The sequence below is a fragment of the Panthera leo genome, chromosome B3 (genome assembly GCF_018350215.1).
Source record: "Panthera leo isolate Ple1 chromosome B3, P.leo_Ple1_pat1.1, whole genome shotgun sequence".
In the NCBI taxonomy this organism is placed as follows: Eukaryota; Metazoa; Chordata; class Mammalia; order Carnivora; family Felidae; genus Panthera; species Panthera leo.
The window spans coordinates 146,350,591-146,368,059 of NC_056684.1; the positions used below are offsets into that span (position 1 = coordinate 146,350,591).

Consider the following 17,469-nt stretch of genomic DNA (forward strand, 5'->3'; position numbering starts at 1 on the left):
CAAGGTCAAAGAGGTTGGTGCCTGTGTCCTCCTCTAGGATTTTGATGGTTTCCTGTCTCACATTTAGGTCTTTCATTCAATTTGTATTTATTTTTGTGTGTACTGTAAGAAAGTGGTCCAGGTTCCTTACAAGTTCACGATGCTGTCCAGTTTTCCCAACACCAGTTGTTGAAGGGACTTTTTCCATTTGATAGTCTTTCCTGCTCTGTCAAAGATTAGTTGATCATATAGTGATGTGTCCATTTCAGGGTTTTCTAATCTTTTCCATCAATGTATGTTTTTTTTTTTTGCCAGTATCATCCTGTCTTGATGACTACAGCATTGTAATATAGCTTGATATCCAGAATTGTGATGCCTCCAGGTTTTTTTCTTTTTCAAGATCTTTGGTTATTTGGGGTCTTTTGTGGTTCCATGATAATTTTAGAGTTATTTGTTCTAGCTCTGGGAAAAATGCTGGTATTATTTGACAGGAAATTGAATTATTTGCATTGAATGTCTAGGTTGCTTTGGATAGTATTGTCATTTAACAATGATTTTTCTTTTGATCCATGTGCATGGAATATTTTTTCCATTTCTTTGTGTTTTCTTCAATTTCTTCCATAAATGTCCCAGACTTTTCAGAGTACAGATCTTGTACTTCTTTACTTAGGTTTATTTCTAGTATATTATGGTTTTGGTGTAATTTTAAATGGGATTGATTCCTTGATTTCTCTTTCTCCTGCTTCATTATTGGTGTATAGAAATGTAACAAATTTCTATATGTTGATTTTGTATGCTACAAATTTACAGGTTTATTGTACCAGTTCTAGCGGGTTTTTTTTTTTGGTTGAGTCTTTAAGGTTTCTATATATGGTATAAAATTCAACTCCAGAACTGAATAATCCTATTAAAAAATGGCCAGAAGACATGAATAAGCATTTTTCCAAATGTGACCTACAGATTGTCAATAAACACATGAAAAGATGGTCAACATCACTCCTCATCAGGGAAATATAAATCCAAACTACAATGAAATATCAACTCACACTGGTCAGAAAGGCTGAACTCAACAGCACAAGAAACAACAGGTGTTGGTGAGGATGCAGAGAAAGAGGATCCTTTTGGAGGTGCTGGTGGGAATGCACACTGGCACAGCCACTATGGAAAACAGCATGGAGGTTCCTTAGAAAGCTAAAAATACAACTACATTATGATAGAACAAATGCACTACTAGGTATTTACCCAAAGGATACAAAAATACTAATTTAAGGGAATTGTACCTCTCTGTTTATAGCAGCTATGTCACAAACAGCCCAGCTATGGAAACAACCCAGCCGAAGTATGCATTGATTGATGAATGGGTATAGAATACGTGGTATATCTACATAACCCCGTCCACGCACACTGGAATATTTCTCAGCCGTAAAAGGAATGACATTAGCTATTGTTAAGGACAGGGATGGGCCTAGAGAGTATTATATTTACGGAAATAAGTCAGAGAAAGACAAATATATGATTTCATCCATATGTAGAATTTAAGAAACAACAAATGGGCAAAGGGACAAATAAGAGAGAAGAGGCAAACCAAGAAATAGGCGATTTTTTCAATGTTCACTTATTTATTTAGAGAGAGAATGGGAGGTGGGGCAGAGGCAGATGGGAAGAGAATCCCAAGGAAACGTCGTGCTGTCAGTGCAGAAACCAAAGTGGGGCTCGATCTCAGGAATGATGAGATCAAGACAAGAGCCCAGATCAAGAGTCGTGGGCCTAACCCATGGAACCACGTAAGCCCCACGAAACAGATACTTAACTATAGGGGAAAAACTGATGGTTACCCTGGGGAGGGTGTGTGGAGGGATGGGGAGGTAGTTGATGGGGATTAAGGGGAGCGCTCATAACGAACACTGGGTGCTGTATTGCAATGTTGAATCACTATATTTTACACCTGAAAGTAATAGTACATTGCATGTTAACTAACTGGAATTTGAAGAAAAACTCAAATAATGTATTTATAGTGCCTGCAAATGGCCATGTTGGCATACAGCCCATGAAGAAGCATTTATTGCAGAAAATATACTACCAGAAAGAATACCTAGACTATTTGAACTAAGGTATGTTCTTTTCCTTTCCCACCCCAGATCAGCAAGAAGAAACTCCAGTGCAAGTAACTGTGACTATAGGCATGTGCCCCTGAGCCTGGCTGCAACCTCCCCTCCAGACTGTTGTAGCCAATACACACGGTTCCCGGTGACCAGCTCCTGTTCAGAGGACTCTTTCCCAGAGGGACAGGATGTCAGTGACCCTAAGCTGTTTGCTGTTGAGGCCAAGCCCCAGCAGGTGCCACTGAGATGTGCGACTCACTCATTGTTGGCAGCCCCACTCCCAGGAAGGAAGCTCTGCCCTGGGCACAGTCCACTAGGGATGCTGGGAACCTGATCACCCCAGACCTGACTTGTATGGCAGGAGTCTCATGCCACCAGGACAAGCAAGCCACAAGGCAGTGAAGCTGCCAGCCACCCCTAAACAGAGCCCTCAGTTTCCAAACTGTTTGGAATCCTGTTTGTCCCCGACACGCCCTGCAGCTGCAGACCTTTGCCCAGAGTATTGCCCAGGGTAAGGGGGAGATGGAGTAATCCTCTAATCCAAGGAGCAAATCTGTTCCTATAGAACTGACTTCATTTCCAGCTAAGTGTGAGGAAGAAGGTCTGGGCCTCATGTTGTGGGAGAGTCAGGTGCAGGAGACAGATGGTTTCAGTGGAGGATTCCTAACCTACTCCCCCTCACCTGCAGGAGAGAGCCAGAGCCAGGGACAGTGGAGGGAACAGCTCCTGTCAGAACACATATCAGACTATGGTCTCAACAACTCTCCATTCAGAGGAGTCCGAGGTTGTAGGGTTCAGTCTGTGGAGACTCCATACATCAGAGGGTGGTTGAACATAGGAGTGCTGTCAAATGAAGCAGAGTATCTCATCATGTGGTTTGGGAAAGAAAGAGATAAGGAATGCCCAACCAAACCACTGTCACCATTGTCTGGCTGTGTGAATGTCCCAGGTCACACCACCTCTGTAATTATGGGACTACCGCCCTTCCCTCCACATCATGTCTTTGAGTTTCACCTGATTTCAGGTGTGCATCAGTAGTGTCACAGTTCTCTGGCAAAGCATCCCATTGATGGAAGTTTCGTAGTTGGTTTATTCCTTTATATTTAGAAAGACTTTTGCCTTATTCTGAGCTTCTAACACTAAGAAAGATGCTATAAATATTTACACACCATTTATTTTCTGAGCATGGGATTTCATTCTTCAGGGACAAATACTCGGGAGTGGTATTTCCAGGTTCCTTTTTATGTCATCCATGTATAATTTCATAAGCAACAGCCAACGGTTTTCCAGAGCTGGTGTTTGTTTGTCAACCTTCCTGCATTGTTTGAGGCCCCACGTATGCTGGATGCTCACCTGGATGTTGTTGTCAGAGTTGTTCATACCTGAGCCATTGGGATGTGTGTATAGGGCATCTGTTGCGTTCTTGATTTGAATTTCCCTGACAGTCGATGGTGTGAAGAGTCTTCTCCAGTCCGTAACTAATGTGTCTATAACCTCAAGGATAGGATGTCTACTACACAAGGCTGTGCTTGTTTGATGGAGGTTTGTTTCCTTTCTTCCTATTGACTGTTGAGGGTTGTTAGCATATTCAAGATGCAGGTCCCTTGGTGGTTATGCAATTTGTGAATGTTGTCTCTTACTCTGTAACTTATCTTACTATTGGTATTCACGTGGGCAGATAAGCGGAATTGATTTTCACAAAGTCTATTTATACCATTTCTTTTTATGGGTCTTGTGTTCTTAGCTATAGTTTTCATTTTCTTGATGATTGATTGCTTATGACTAATATTTTTTTAAAATGTTTATTCTTGATAGAGAAACAGAACGTGAGCAGGGAAAAGCAGAGAGAGAGGGAGACACAGAATCTGAAGCAGGCTCCAGGTTCTGAGCTGTCAGCATAGGGCCTGACAACGGGGCTCAAACCCTCAAATTGTGACACCGAGACCTGAGCTGAAGTGAGACACTTAACTGACTCAACCATCCAGGCACCCCACTGATTTCTTGACTTACAATGTAACTAAAAGTCTTGTTTTTTTCTGGTTTCTCTCAATGTTGACGTGTTCCCTATTTGGTCTCTGGTGACTTAGAGTTTTGTCGTTTGTTTTTAAATTTATAGACTCTAGCAAATCATTTTCGTGGCATGGTTTTTCCTAATATATGGAAATTATGTGGAAATATATGAAATTGAAGTTCAAATTTCACAAGAGTTGCCATTCTGTGTCTCTTTGGCCAGACTGCTCATCAGATTTGATAGATATGCTCCTGGGGTCCAAAAACACGTTTACCTTTTCAGGTGGTGGGCTTTCTATATGTCTCAGGAGCCGTTGAGCTCTGTGCACACAACCGAGTTTTTGACACAATTTTTCCTTCACAATTCTATGTGAAACCCTCAAAATCCATTTTTTGCATTGCCAATTTTAGACACTTCATGAATAGAACACATTGAAACTCTTGTATCATTTGCTAAAATTATTTTACCCTTGCGTGTGTGGGACTGTAATTTTTCTTCTTCCTTCCAAGGGGAGCTCATATCTGCATTTGTGGAATTCTTCCAGGCTTCTCATCTCTTAATACTTTTCCAACGTGCTGTGCAGTTTTTGACCAAATGAATACTTAGGTTTATTTGTACTCTACCACATTGGGTGATAGGAGCCGCGAGACAGGCTGCATCATATGGGTTTTTTTTTTGTCCCCTTGTATGTTACCTGTCATATTGAATGTTTATAGAACATATAGCCCCTCACTTTCATGAACCACTAACAGGGGACATGGTTCTCTTCAAGAGACAGGAAAGGAAGACAAGGGAGCTGAGAAAGCAAGTCGGGGAAGGAAACCCAGAGCTTCTCAGGAAGCGTCAACTGTCCACACTTTCCAGTTCTGCAGATGTGGGTCCCTGCTGAGGCCCAACCTGGGTTCTTGTGCAGGTGTCTGGACAAGCTGCCCATGATGTGTGGGCACAGGGGAGTTGGGAAGGGCAGCTGTGGTTTGAATTCCAGCCCACCTGGCACTGCTGTGAAAATTCATGAGTATGTTAATTTATGTCCACCATCAGTTAGGGATATAATGAGTAAATGCAAGACGTTAGACTCACTACCTTAGATTCCATGTTCATGACAATTTGTGACAACAATTCTCCCTTCCTTTTTTCCACTTTTTAAATTTTTTAAGTTTGTGTTTAAATATTTGTTAGTTAACATATTGTGTAATATTAATTTCAGTAGTAGAATTTATTGGTTCATCACTTACATTAACACCCAGTACTCATCACAACACGTGGCCTCCTTAATCCCCAACACCCATTATCCCATCCCCCACACACCTGCCCTCCAGCAACCCTCAGTTTGGTCTCTAACCTTAGAGTTTTTTTTTTATGATTTCTTGCTCTTTTTCCCCTTCCCCTAGATCTAAATTCCCCATAGGAGGAAATCATATGGTGTTTGTCATCTTTGACTGACTTACTTTGCTTAGCATGATGCCCTGTAGCTGCATCAACATCTTTGCAAATGGCAAGATTTCATTCTTTTTTATGACTGAGTAATATGCCATTCTATACATATAGCAGATTAATCACATGGTGGACTTTTGGTCTCTTTCCTCAGTTTGGCTGTCATAGTTAATGCTGCTGTACACATTGGGGTGCATGTACTTCCTCAAATCAGAAGTTTTGTATGCTTTGGATGAATTCCTAGTAGAGCAATTGCTGGAGTGGAAGGTTGTTTAATTTTTAGTTTTTAAACTGTTTTCTGGAATGGTCCGGGCACTTTGCATTCCCACCAAGAGTGTAAAAGGGTTCCCTTCTCTCCTCATCCTCATCAATATCTGTTGTTTCCTGAGTTGTTAATTGTAGCCATTCTGACAGGTGTGCAGTCATCTCTCATTGTAGTTTTGATTTGTAATTCTCTGATGATGAGTGATGTTGAGCATATGTTCGTGTGTCGGTTAGCCATCGGAATGCTTTGTTTGGAAAAGTATCTCCTCATGTCTTCTGCCCATTTCTCCACTGGATTCTTTGTATTTTGGGTGTTGAGTTTGAGAAGTTTTTTTATATAGATTTTGGATAGTAAGCCTTTATCAGATATGTGGCTTGCAAATACCTTTTTAATTTCTGTAGAATGCCTTTTAGATTAGTTGATTGTTTCTTTAGCTGTGCAGAAGGTTTTTATTTTGATGAGGTCCCAGTAGTTCAAGTTTGCTGTTGTTTCCCTTGCCTCTCTAGACACGTCTAGTAAGAAGTTGCTATGTCCCAAGTCCAGGAGGTTGCTGCCTGTTCTCCTCTAGGATTTGATGGTCTCCTGTCTCACATTTAGGTCTTTCACCCATTTGGATTTATTTTTGTGTATGGAGTAAGAAAGTGGTTCAGTTTCATTCTTCTGCATGTTCTGGTCCAGTTTTCCCAACACCCTCTGTTGACAAGGCTGTCTTTTTTCCCATTACATAGTCTTTCCTACTTCATCCAAGATGAGGTGGCCATACATTTGTGAGTCCATATCTGGGTTTACTCTTCTGTTCTCTTGATCTATGTGTCTCTTTTGTGCTTGTAGCTTACTGTCTTGATAAGTACAGCTTTGTAATATAGCATGAAATCCATAATCATGAAGTCTCCGTTTCTTTGTGTAGCAGAGACATTTCAACACTACTTGCTCCTTAAATCCATGAACATGAAGGTGTTTCCACTTTCTTTGTGTCATCCTCAGTTTCTTTCACCGTTTTTAGAGTCTTCAGATTATGGATATTTTAACTCTTTAGGTATCCTATTATATTTGGTGCAATTGTAAACGGCATGGATAGTTTTTTTATTTTTCTTTCTGTTTCTTCATTATTGCTGTGTAGAAATGCAGCCGATTTCAGTATGTTGATACTGTATCTTGTGACTTTGCTGAATTTGTGTATCAGTTCTTGCAATATTTTGGTGGAGTCTTGAGTTTTTTATATAGAGTGTCATGTCATCTGTGAAGAGGGAATGTTTGACTTCTTCTTTTCTAACTTGAATGCCTTTATTTATTTATTTATTTATTTATTTATTTATTTATTTATTTTTGTTGTCTGTTTTTGAGGATAAGACTTCCACTGCTGTGTTAAGTAGAATGATGGGAGTGGACATCCCTCTTGTGTTCCTGACAGTAGAGGAAAAGTTTTTTTTCCCCACTGAGGATATTAGCTGTGGGGTTTTCATGTATGGACTTTATGATGTTGAGGTGTGTTTCCTCTACCCCTTGTTGAGGGTTTTATCAAGAAAGGATGCTGTACTATGTCAATTTTTTTTTTCATCTATTGAGAGGGTCATATCATTCGTATCCTTTCTCTGATTGATGGTATGTATTACATTGATTTATTTGTGACTATTGAACCACCCTTACAGCCAAGGAATAAATCCCACCTGGTCACGTTAAAGGATCCTTTTAATGTCTTGTTGGATTCAATTTGCAAGTATTTTCTTTCTTTTTTTTGTTAACGTTTATTTATTTTTGAGACAGAGAGAGACAGAGCATGAATGGGGGAGGGTCAGAGAGAGGGAGACACAGAATCTGAAACAGGCTCCAGGCTCTGAGCTGTCAGCACAGAGCCCACACGGGACTCGAACTCACGGACCGCAAGATTACGACCTGAGCCAAAGTTGGACGCTTAACCGACTGAGCCACCCAGGCGCCCCTGCAAGTATTTTCTTGACAATTGTTGCATTCTTGCTCATTAGGGCTAGTGGCCTGTAAGTCTCATTTTTAGTGGGGTTTAATCTGGTTTAAAACTGTGATCATACTCATCTTATAGAATGAATTTGGAAGTTTTCTTTCCATTTCTATTATTTGGAACAGTTTGTGAAGACAGGAATATTCTATTCTACTTAAATAGAATATTTCACACTCTTGTTAAATATCTGGTAGAATTCACCTGTGAACCTATCTGGCCCTGGATTTTTGTGTGTCAGTAGATTTTTGATTAATGATTCAAATTCTTTGCTCATTATCAGTCTGTTCACGTTTTCTATTTCTTCCTTTTTCAGTTTAGGTAGTCTTCATTATTCTGGGAATTTATCCATTTCTTCCAGATTGCCCAATTTGTTGGCATATAAATCTCCAAACTATTGTCTCATAGATGTATTTCTGTGGTGTCAGTCGCGATGTCTCCTCTCAAATTCTGATTATATTTACTTTCGTCCTTTCTCTTTTGTTTTTGCCAAGTCTGCCCATGGGTTTTCATTTTTATTTATTCTTACAAAAACCAACTTATAGTTTCATTCATCTGTTCTACTGTTTTTCTTTGTTTCTATATCATTTATTTCTTCTCTAATCTTTTTTGTTTACCTGTTCCTGCTGGCTTTAGGGTTCATTTGTTGTTCTTTTTCTAGTTTCTTTAGTTGTAAAGTGGTTGTGTGTTTGAGACCTTTCTTCTTTCTTGAGTTTGGCCTGTACTGCTATATAATTCACTCTTCCATCAACTTTGCTGCATCCAGATGGTTTGGAACTGGCATGTTTTCATTTTCATTTGCTTCCATGTATTTTTTATTGCTTCTGTAATTTCCTGAAAATCTCATTCAGCTTTTACTACAATGTTCTTTAACCTAATGTTTTGGTGGTGTTGCCCAAATTTTTCTTGTGGTCGACTTCAAGTTTCATAGTGTTGTGGTTTGAAAATACGCATGGAATGATCTCAGTCTTTTTGTACTTGTAGAGGGCTGATTTGTGACATAGTATGTGATCTGTTCTGGAGAATGTTCCATGCGCACTCAAAAAGAATGTGTATTCTGGTGCTTTAGGATGGAATGTTGTGAATATATCTGTTAAGTCCATTCAGTCCATGTGTCTTTCAAAGCCATTGTTTCCTTATTGATTTTCAGCTTAGATTGTCTTTCCATTGTTGTAAGTGGAGTGTTAACGTTCTCTATTATTACTATTGTCTATTATCAATGAGTTTCTTTATGTTTCTTATTAATTGAGTTATATATTTCAGTGCTTACATTTTTGGGGTATAAATATTTAAAGCTTCAGATCTTCTTGTTGGATAGACCCCTTTATGATGATATACTGCCTTCCTGATCTCTTGTAACAAACTTTGGTTTGAAAACTGGGTAGTGTGATATGAGTGTGGTACTACAACTTTCTTTTGACGTCCATTAGTATGATAAATTGTTTACCCTCCCCTCACTTTCAATCTACAGGTGTTTTAGGTTGAAAATGAGTCAATCGTGTGCAGTGTGTAGAAGGATCTTGTATTTGTTTTTATCCATTCCGGTATCCTATGTCTTTTGATTGGAGCATTTTGCCCATTTACATTCACAGTAATTATTGATAGATATAAACTTAGTGCCATAGTGTTACCTCCAAAGTCATTGTTTCTGGAGATTTTCTCTGCTTATTTCTAGTCTTTGTTACTTTTAGTCTTCCTTTCCCACTCAAAGGGTCCCCTTTAATTTCTCACAGGGCTGATTTAGAGGCCATGAACTCCTTTGGTTTTTGTTTGGGAAATTCTATCACTCCTTGTATCTGAATGACTGCCTTACTGGAGAAAGTATTCTTAGCTGCATAATTTTCAATTGCGCATGTTGAGGATATGATGCCACTCCCTACTTGCATGAAGGTTTCTGTAGAGACATCTGCCATAGTTTTGTTTTTTTTTTTTAATCTTCCCTTGTTAGTTGGCAACTTCTTTTGTGTTGATGCTTTTATGGTTTTTCTTTATCTGGATATTTTGCCATTTTCCTATGATATGTCTCAGTGTTGGCCTGCTTTTTATTTAATTTTTTATTTTAATGGGTGTTCTCTTTGCCTCCTAGATGTGGATGTCTGTTTCCTTCCCCAGCTTGTGGAAATTTTCACTATAATTCACTCAGCTAAAATGTATCCCCTTTTTCTCCCTCTTATTCTTTTGGGACTCCTTTCAAAAGAATGTTATTACAGTTTATGGAGTTGCTGATTTCCCTAAGTGTATGTTTGTGATGCAATATTTTAATTTTCCTCTTCTTTCCAGCTTCATTTCCCCCATACTTTTATCTTCTATGTCCCTTCCTCATTCATCTGCTTCTTTCCGCCTTGAGGTCATTATATCCAATCAGTTTCACATCTCGGTTACAACATTTAAAATTTCATCCTGACTAGTTTTTAGGTCTTTTCTGTTTGCAGTAAGCGTATCCTTCATGTCTCATATATTTTCCTCAAGCACAGCTAGTATCCTTATGATACTTTTTGAAAATCCTGTTTCATTATGAGAGTTTTTAGAAATTCTGTTTGAGGCACATTAGTTTATGTGTTTTAATTATATCCCTCACAATGACCTTTTATCGTTTTTTCTTTTAGGATGAGTTCCTCCATCATGTTGTTGTCTATGTCTCTGCCTTCTTAAATGTTTTAGAAAATCCTGTTATCTTTTCTGCTTCTAGGGTAGTATCTTTATTGAGGAGTGTTCACATACTGTCCAGGGCCTGACACTTCATGAAGCATTTGTTTTATGTTCCGTGGCACTGTGCTGTCGTGTTTTGGCTGCTCTGTCCCTCAGGACAGTCCTCTGCAGAGTTTCTCCTTGCCTCCAGTGGGGAGTGTTGGACCTTGTCCCCAGTGTTGTGAGTTTTAACTAGGTGAGTTTGGTCTGCTTGTTAAAAGAGGCTAATTCCTATCTCCCCTAGAGGTGAGGATATGCGTCACTGTATGATCAGCTGACTTGGTGCGTGTGGGGGTTTACGGTGGTCTTTGGAGGAAGGGGTGCAGTGGTGGTCTGGTTGCCAGGCACTCTTTCCTAGTAAGCAAGCACTTGATGGGGGCTGGAGTAGGTGGAGCTTGGTGTTAGTGGCTCAGCTTGCACTGGGGATGCTGTGCTGCTGAGTGAAATCTGTCCATGCTGATTGGTGGGAGGAAATATTGGCATCAGCTCCCTCTCTAGTCCCTGGAGTTGGAGTTCCCAGCCTCCCCTGTTCAGGAAGCTCTCACACAGAGAGAACACTTGTGGGTCCCAGGCTTCCGTCAGAATTGCTTTCACCCTGTCTGCGTCCAAGCCATTGGCCCATCTGGTGGCACAGGGCTCTTATGTTTTATCTCAGGAGCTCTAGCTGGGTTTGAAAACTCCAAATTGTGTGAACTCAATATGACAGGGACCCCACTGATCCTCTGGGAGAGGGTCTTGATGTGCTGTGCCTGGAGCTGATTTACCCCAGATGGGCAGCTGCATCAATACTAGGGGCTTGGAGTGCATGGTGAAGAACAACCAGAAGGCAGCGTCCAGCTAGCTGCTCTCAGAAGAGGCTCCTGTGCTAATGATCAGGGAATTTTAATGGTGCCTGTCAGCTCTCCTGTCCTATGAGAGGCAATGCCCCGTCTCCCAAATGCACTCCACAAAGGGAATTTTCTCTCCCCATGCGACCCAGGGAATACTCAGACCACAGTTCCCCTTATGGGCCTCTGCCCTCCTCCACAGGAGCACTGCTGTGCCCACCAGACTCCACCCCAATGATGGGATTGACTTTTAAATCTTCAGTCTTTGAGCTCCACGTTTACAGGAGGTTGACTTGTCATGATTAACTTTATAGGTTATCTTGACTGTGTCATGGGTGCCCAGATTCACCACTGTTTCTGTGGATGTCTGTGATGTGTTCCAGAAGAGATTGGCATTTCCATCCATGGTTTCTTTCTGCCTGGGCACCACCCATTCCATTAAGTTTGTGAATAGAATCTGATGCAGATGGAGGACGAAATTCCCTCATTTTTACTTCCCATGTGCTTGTTTGAACTGGAATATTGGTCTCCTCTGGCCCTTTTTCTGAGAGTTACATCATCAGCTCTCCACGTTCTGAGACTAGACACTAGTCAGAATCAGACAAGAATTACATCACTGGTTTTCCTGGGTCTTCAGCTTGTGACAGTAGATCATGGGTCTTCTCAACATATTTAGTTATGGAAACCAATGACATTTGGGTTGTGTTCCTCAGGGGAATCTTGACTAATACATGGAGATTGTTTGTCTCTCCTTTAGAGTAATTGAATAAAGCTGTAGCTCATTTAAAGTCCTGAGTAGCAAAGGGCTATGAAGAAAGTGTCACGTTGTTTGACTGGGACAAGGGCTGGGTGAGGATAAGGAGGAGCTGTGGGATCCTGTGGTCCTGGCTGCACAGGGAGCGCATCTGGGAATCCTGTAAATGTGCAGCTGTTGTGCCTCAGGAAATCTGTAATTCACTCATGTTGAGGGACCAGAGTAAGCAAGTGCAAACAACTGTGTCTTTGTGCATGTTTGTCTAGTTTCCCTATGACAACCCAGTTGCTAATTCAGAGAGTTAATAGGTAAACACAGAATCATATAACCAGGGAGGCTCCCTGGGGAAACTGCTGTGTGGAGAGGAAGCCCCAGACCCTGACAGGAAACCTGCCTGTAACCTCCATCTGCACCTGCGCCTGGGAACACAAAGGAGAATTGTGCATAGTGTGCGCCCCCTGGTGGTGCTGATCCCCTCCTTCAGGGAGGTTTGTGTCTGGGCTCCCAGTGATGTCCCCTCACTGTGTCTTTCGCACAGTAATATGTGGCCGTGTCGTCGGTCTTGAGGTTGTTCATCTGCAGATACAGCGTGTTCTTGGCGTTGTCTCTGGAGATGGTGAATCGGCCCTTCACGGAGTCTGCGTAGTATGTGCTACTTCCATCATATTTAATATATGCGACCCACTGCAGCCCCTTCCCTGGAGCCTGGCGAACCCAGCTCATTGCATAGCTACTGAAGGTGAATCCAGAGGCCACACAGGTGAGTCTCAGGGACCCCCCAGGCTTCACCAGGTCTCCCCCAGACTCCACCAACTGCACGTCACACTGGACACCTGCAGACACAAGACATGTTGGTCAGGAAACTGTCACACATCCACTGTTTCACTCATATCCATTCACAGACTCAGTGTCCCTCGTTCACCATGAATTACCTTTTAAAAGAGCAACCAGGAACACCCAGCCCAGCACAAACTCCATGGTGAGGTGTGTGTGTTCTGTGCTGATCACAGAATGGGAACACCTGGGACTCCCGGGGCTGGGGCTCGTCTCCCAGCTGCACGGTCGGGCTGGGTTGGTTTTATCAGCACAGAAAGGGCCCCATTTGCATGTCCTCTGACATATATATCAAGCTCCAGACTTAGGTTTGATTGTGTAAAAGTGAATGACAGGGTTAGGGATGCACTTCTACATTAGTTTGTGTGGATGGCGGTGTGACAATATGAAGAATTCTTTTTTTTTTCAGTTTTGGATTTTTACCTTTATTAATGGAGGCTTCGCATAATCTTTAAGAAACATTTACCTCAACAGCATGATCACGCAATATTTTCTCTTAAAATATTTTAATTTTTTTATTATTAATTAGTATTTATTTTTAGTTTTAAAAATTAACATCGAAATTAGTTATTATATAGTGCAACAATGATTTCAGGAGTAGATTCCTTAGTGCCCCTTACCAGTTTAGCCCATCCCCCCTCCCACAACCCCTCCAGTAGCCCTCTGTTTGTTCTCCATATTTATGAGTCTCTTATGCTCTGTCCCCTCCATGTTTTCATGTTATTTTGGTTTCCCTTCCCTTATGTTCATCTGTTTTGTCTCTTAAAGTCCTCATATGAGTGAAGTCATATGAGTTTTGTCTTTCTCTGACTGACTCATTTCACTTCGCATAATACCCTCCAGTTCCATCCACATAGTTGCAAATGGCAAGATTTCACTCTTTTTGATTGCCAAGTAATACTCCACTGTATATATTTACCCCTTCTTCTTTATCCATTCATCCATCGATGGACATTTGGCTCTTTCCATACTTTGGCTATTGTTGATAGTGCTGCGATAAACATGGGGGTGCATGTGTCCCTTTGAAACAGAACACCTGTGTGCCGTGGATAAATGCCTAGTAGTGCAATTGCTGGTTCATAGGGGAGTTCTATTTTTAGTTTTGTGAGGAATCTCCATACAGTTTTCCAGAGTGGCTGCACCAACTTGCATTGCCCCCAAAAATGCAAAAGAGATCCTCTCTCTGCATCCTCGCCAACGTCTGTTGTTGACTGAGTTGTTAAGGTAGCCATTCTGACAGGTGTCAGGTGGTATCTCATTAGGGTTTTGATTGGCATTTCCATGATGATGAGTGATGTGGAGCATTTTTTCATGTGTCGGTTGGCCATCTGGATGTCTTCTTTGGAGAAGTGTCTATTCATGTCTTTTTCCCGTTTCTTCACTGGATTGTGTTTTGGGTGTTGAGTTTGATAAATTCTTTATAGATTTTGGATACTAACTCTTTATCTGAGATGTCATTTGCAAGTATCTTCTCCCATTCTGTCAGTTGAATTTTAGTTTTGCTGATTGTTGCTTTCACTGTGCAGAAACTTTTGATTTTGATGAGGTCCCAGTAGTTCATTTTTGCTTTTGTTTCCCTTGCCTCTGGGGACGTGTTGAGTAGGAAGTTGGTGTGGCCAAGATCAAAGATGTTTTTGCCTGCTTTCTGCTCGAGGATTTTGATGGCTTCCTGACTTACATTGAGGTCTTTCATCCATTTTGAATTTTATTTTTGTGTATGGTGTAAGAAAGTGGTCCTGGTTCATTCTTCTGCCTGTCGCTGTCCAGTTTTCCCAGCACCACCTGCTGAAGACACTGTCTTTATTCCATTGGATAGTCTTTCCTGCTTTGCGAAAGATTAGTTGGCCATACATTTGCGGGTCCATTTCTGGATTTCGTATTCTGTTCCATTGATCTGAGTGTCTGTTCTTGTTTTTTTTTTTTATTGTTTTTGGCATTTATTTATTACTTTTCAGAGACAGAGACAGAGCATGAGCGGGGGAGTGTCAGAGAGAGAGGAAGACACAGAATTCCAAGCAGGCTTCAGGCTCTGAGCTGTCAGCACACAGCCTGATGTGGGACTTAACTCACGAACTGCCAGATCGTGACCTGAGTCAAAGTCGGATGCTTAACAGACTGATCCACTCAGATGCCCCTGAGTGTCTGTTCTTGTGCCATTACCATACTGTCTTGATGATTACAGCTTTGAAGTACAGCTTGAAGTGTGGGATTGTGATGCCTCCTGCTTTGGTTTTGTTTTTCAAGATCGCCTTGGCTATTCGGGGTCTTTTCTGTTCCATACAAATTTTAGGATTATTTTTTCTAGCTCTGTGAAAAATGCTGGTGTCACTTTGATCGGGATTGCATTGAATATGTAGATTGATTTTGGTACTATTGGCATTTTAACAATATTTGTTCTTCCTATTCAGGAGCATGGAATCTTTTTCCATATTTTGTCTTCTTCAATTTCTTTTATAAGCTTTCTATAGTTTTCAGTGTAAAGATTTTTCACCTCTTTGGTTAGATTTATTCCTGGGTATTTTATGGTTTTTGTGCTACTGTAAATGGGATAGATTCCTTGATTTCTCTTTCTGTTGCTTCATTGTTGGTGTATAGGAATGCAACCGATTTCTCTGTGTTGATTGTGTATCCTGCCACTTTGCTGAATTCATGAATCAATTCTAGCAGTTTTTTGGTGGGGTCTTTTGGGTTTTCCATATAGAGTATCATGACATCTGTGAAGAGTGAAAGTTTGACCGCCTCCTGGCTGATTTGGATGCCTTTTATTTATTTGTGTTTTCTGATTGCAGAGGCTATGACTTCCAATACTATGTTGAATAAAAGTGGCGAGAGTGGACATCCCTGTCTTGTTCCTGACCTTAGGGAGAAAGCTCTTAGTTTTTCCCCATTGAGGATGATATTAGCATTGGGTCATTCATAGATGGCTTTTATGATCTCGAGGTATGGTCCTTCTATCCCTACTTTCTTGAGGGTTTTTATCAAGAAAGGATGTTGTATTTTGTCAAATGCTTTCTCTGCATCTATGGAGAGGATCATATGGTTCCTGTCCTTTTATCAATGTTATGAATCACGTTAATTGTTTTACAGATATTGAGCCAGCCCTGCATCTCAGGTATAAATCCCACTTGGTCGTGGTGAATAATTTTTTAATGTATTATTGTTTCCGGTTGGATAATATCTTGTTGAGGATTTTTGCATCCATGTTCATCAGGGAAATTGGTGTATAGTTGTCTTTTTAAGTGTTGTCTCTGTTTTTGGAATCAAGGTAATGCTGGCTTCATAGAAAGAGCTGGGAAGTTTTCCTTCCATTTCTATTTTTTGGAACACCTTCAAGAGAATAGGTGTTAACTCTTCCTTAAATGTTTGGTAGAATTCCCCTGGAAAGCCATCTGGTCCTGGACTGTTGTCTTTTGGCAGATTTTTGATTACTAATTCGATTTCCTTACTGGTTAGGGGTCTGTTCAAATTTTCTATTTCTTCCTGTTTCAGTTTTGGTAGTGTATATGTTTCTTGGAATTTGTCCATTTCTTCCAGATTGCCCATTTTATTGGCATATAATTGCTCATAACTTTCTCTTATTACTGTTTTTATTTCTGTTGTGTTGGTTGTGATCTCTCCTCTGTCATTCTTGATTTTATTCATTTGGGTCCTTTCCTTTTTCTTTTTGATCAAACTGAATAGTGGTTTATCAATTTTGTTAATTCTTTCAAAGCACCAGCTTTTAGTTTCATTGATCTGTTCTACTGTGTTTTGGTTTCAATAGCACTAATTTCTGCTCTAATCTTTAGTATTTCCTGCCTTCTGCTGGTTTTGGGTTTTATTTGCTGTTTTTTTTCCAGCTCTTTAGTCATAAGGTTAGGTTGTGTATCTGAGATCTTTCTTCCTTCTTTAGGAAGGCCTGGATTGCTATATACTTTCCTCTTATGACCGCCTTTGCTGCATCCTAGAGGTTATCGTTGTGGTGTTATCATTTTCATTGACTTCCATATACTTTTTAATTTCTTCTTTAACTGCTTGGTTAGCCCATTCATTCTTTAGTAGGTTCTTCAGTCTCTAATTATTTGTTACCTTTCCAAATTTTTTTCCTGTGGTTGATTTTGAGTTCATGGCATTGTGGTCTGAAAATATGCATGGTATGATCTCGATCTTTTTGTACTTACTTAGGGCTGATTTGTGTCCCAGTATATGGTCTATTCTGGAGAAAGCTCCATGTGCACTGGAGAGAATGCATATTCTGTTGCTTTAGGATGAAATGTTCTGAATATATTTGTTAAGTCCTTCTGGTCCAGTGTGTCATTGAAAGCCATTGTTTTCTTGTTGATTTTTTGATCAGGTGATGTGTTCATTATTGTGAGTGAGGTGTTGAAGTCTCCTACTATTATGGTATTCTTATCGATGAGTTTCTTTATGTTTGTGATTAATTGATTTCTATATTTGGGTGCTCTCACAATTGGCGCATAAATGGTTACAATCGTTAGGTCTTCTTGGTGGATAGACCCTTTGATTATGAATGATATAATGCCATTCTGCATCTCTTGATGCAGTCTTTATTTTAAAGTCTAGATTGTCTGATATCAATATGGCTACTCCGGCTTTCTTTTGT

At 40.5% G+C, this 17,469-nt stretch overlaps 1 gene segment (V, D, J or C); it reads right to left on the reverse strand.

The window, feature by feature from the left end:
- Nucleotides 1-12,512: 12,512 nt before the first annotated feature.
- On the reverse strand, nt 12,513-13,017 carry LOC122222687. The segment is given in 2 exon segments: nt 12,513-12,865; nt 12,965-13,017. Coding segments are annotated over 2 exon segments (399 nt in total).
- Between the last annotated feature and the right edge of the window lie 4,452 nt (nt 13,018-17,469).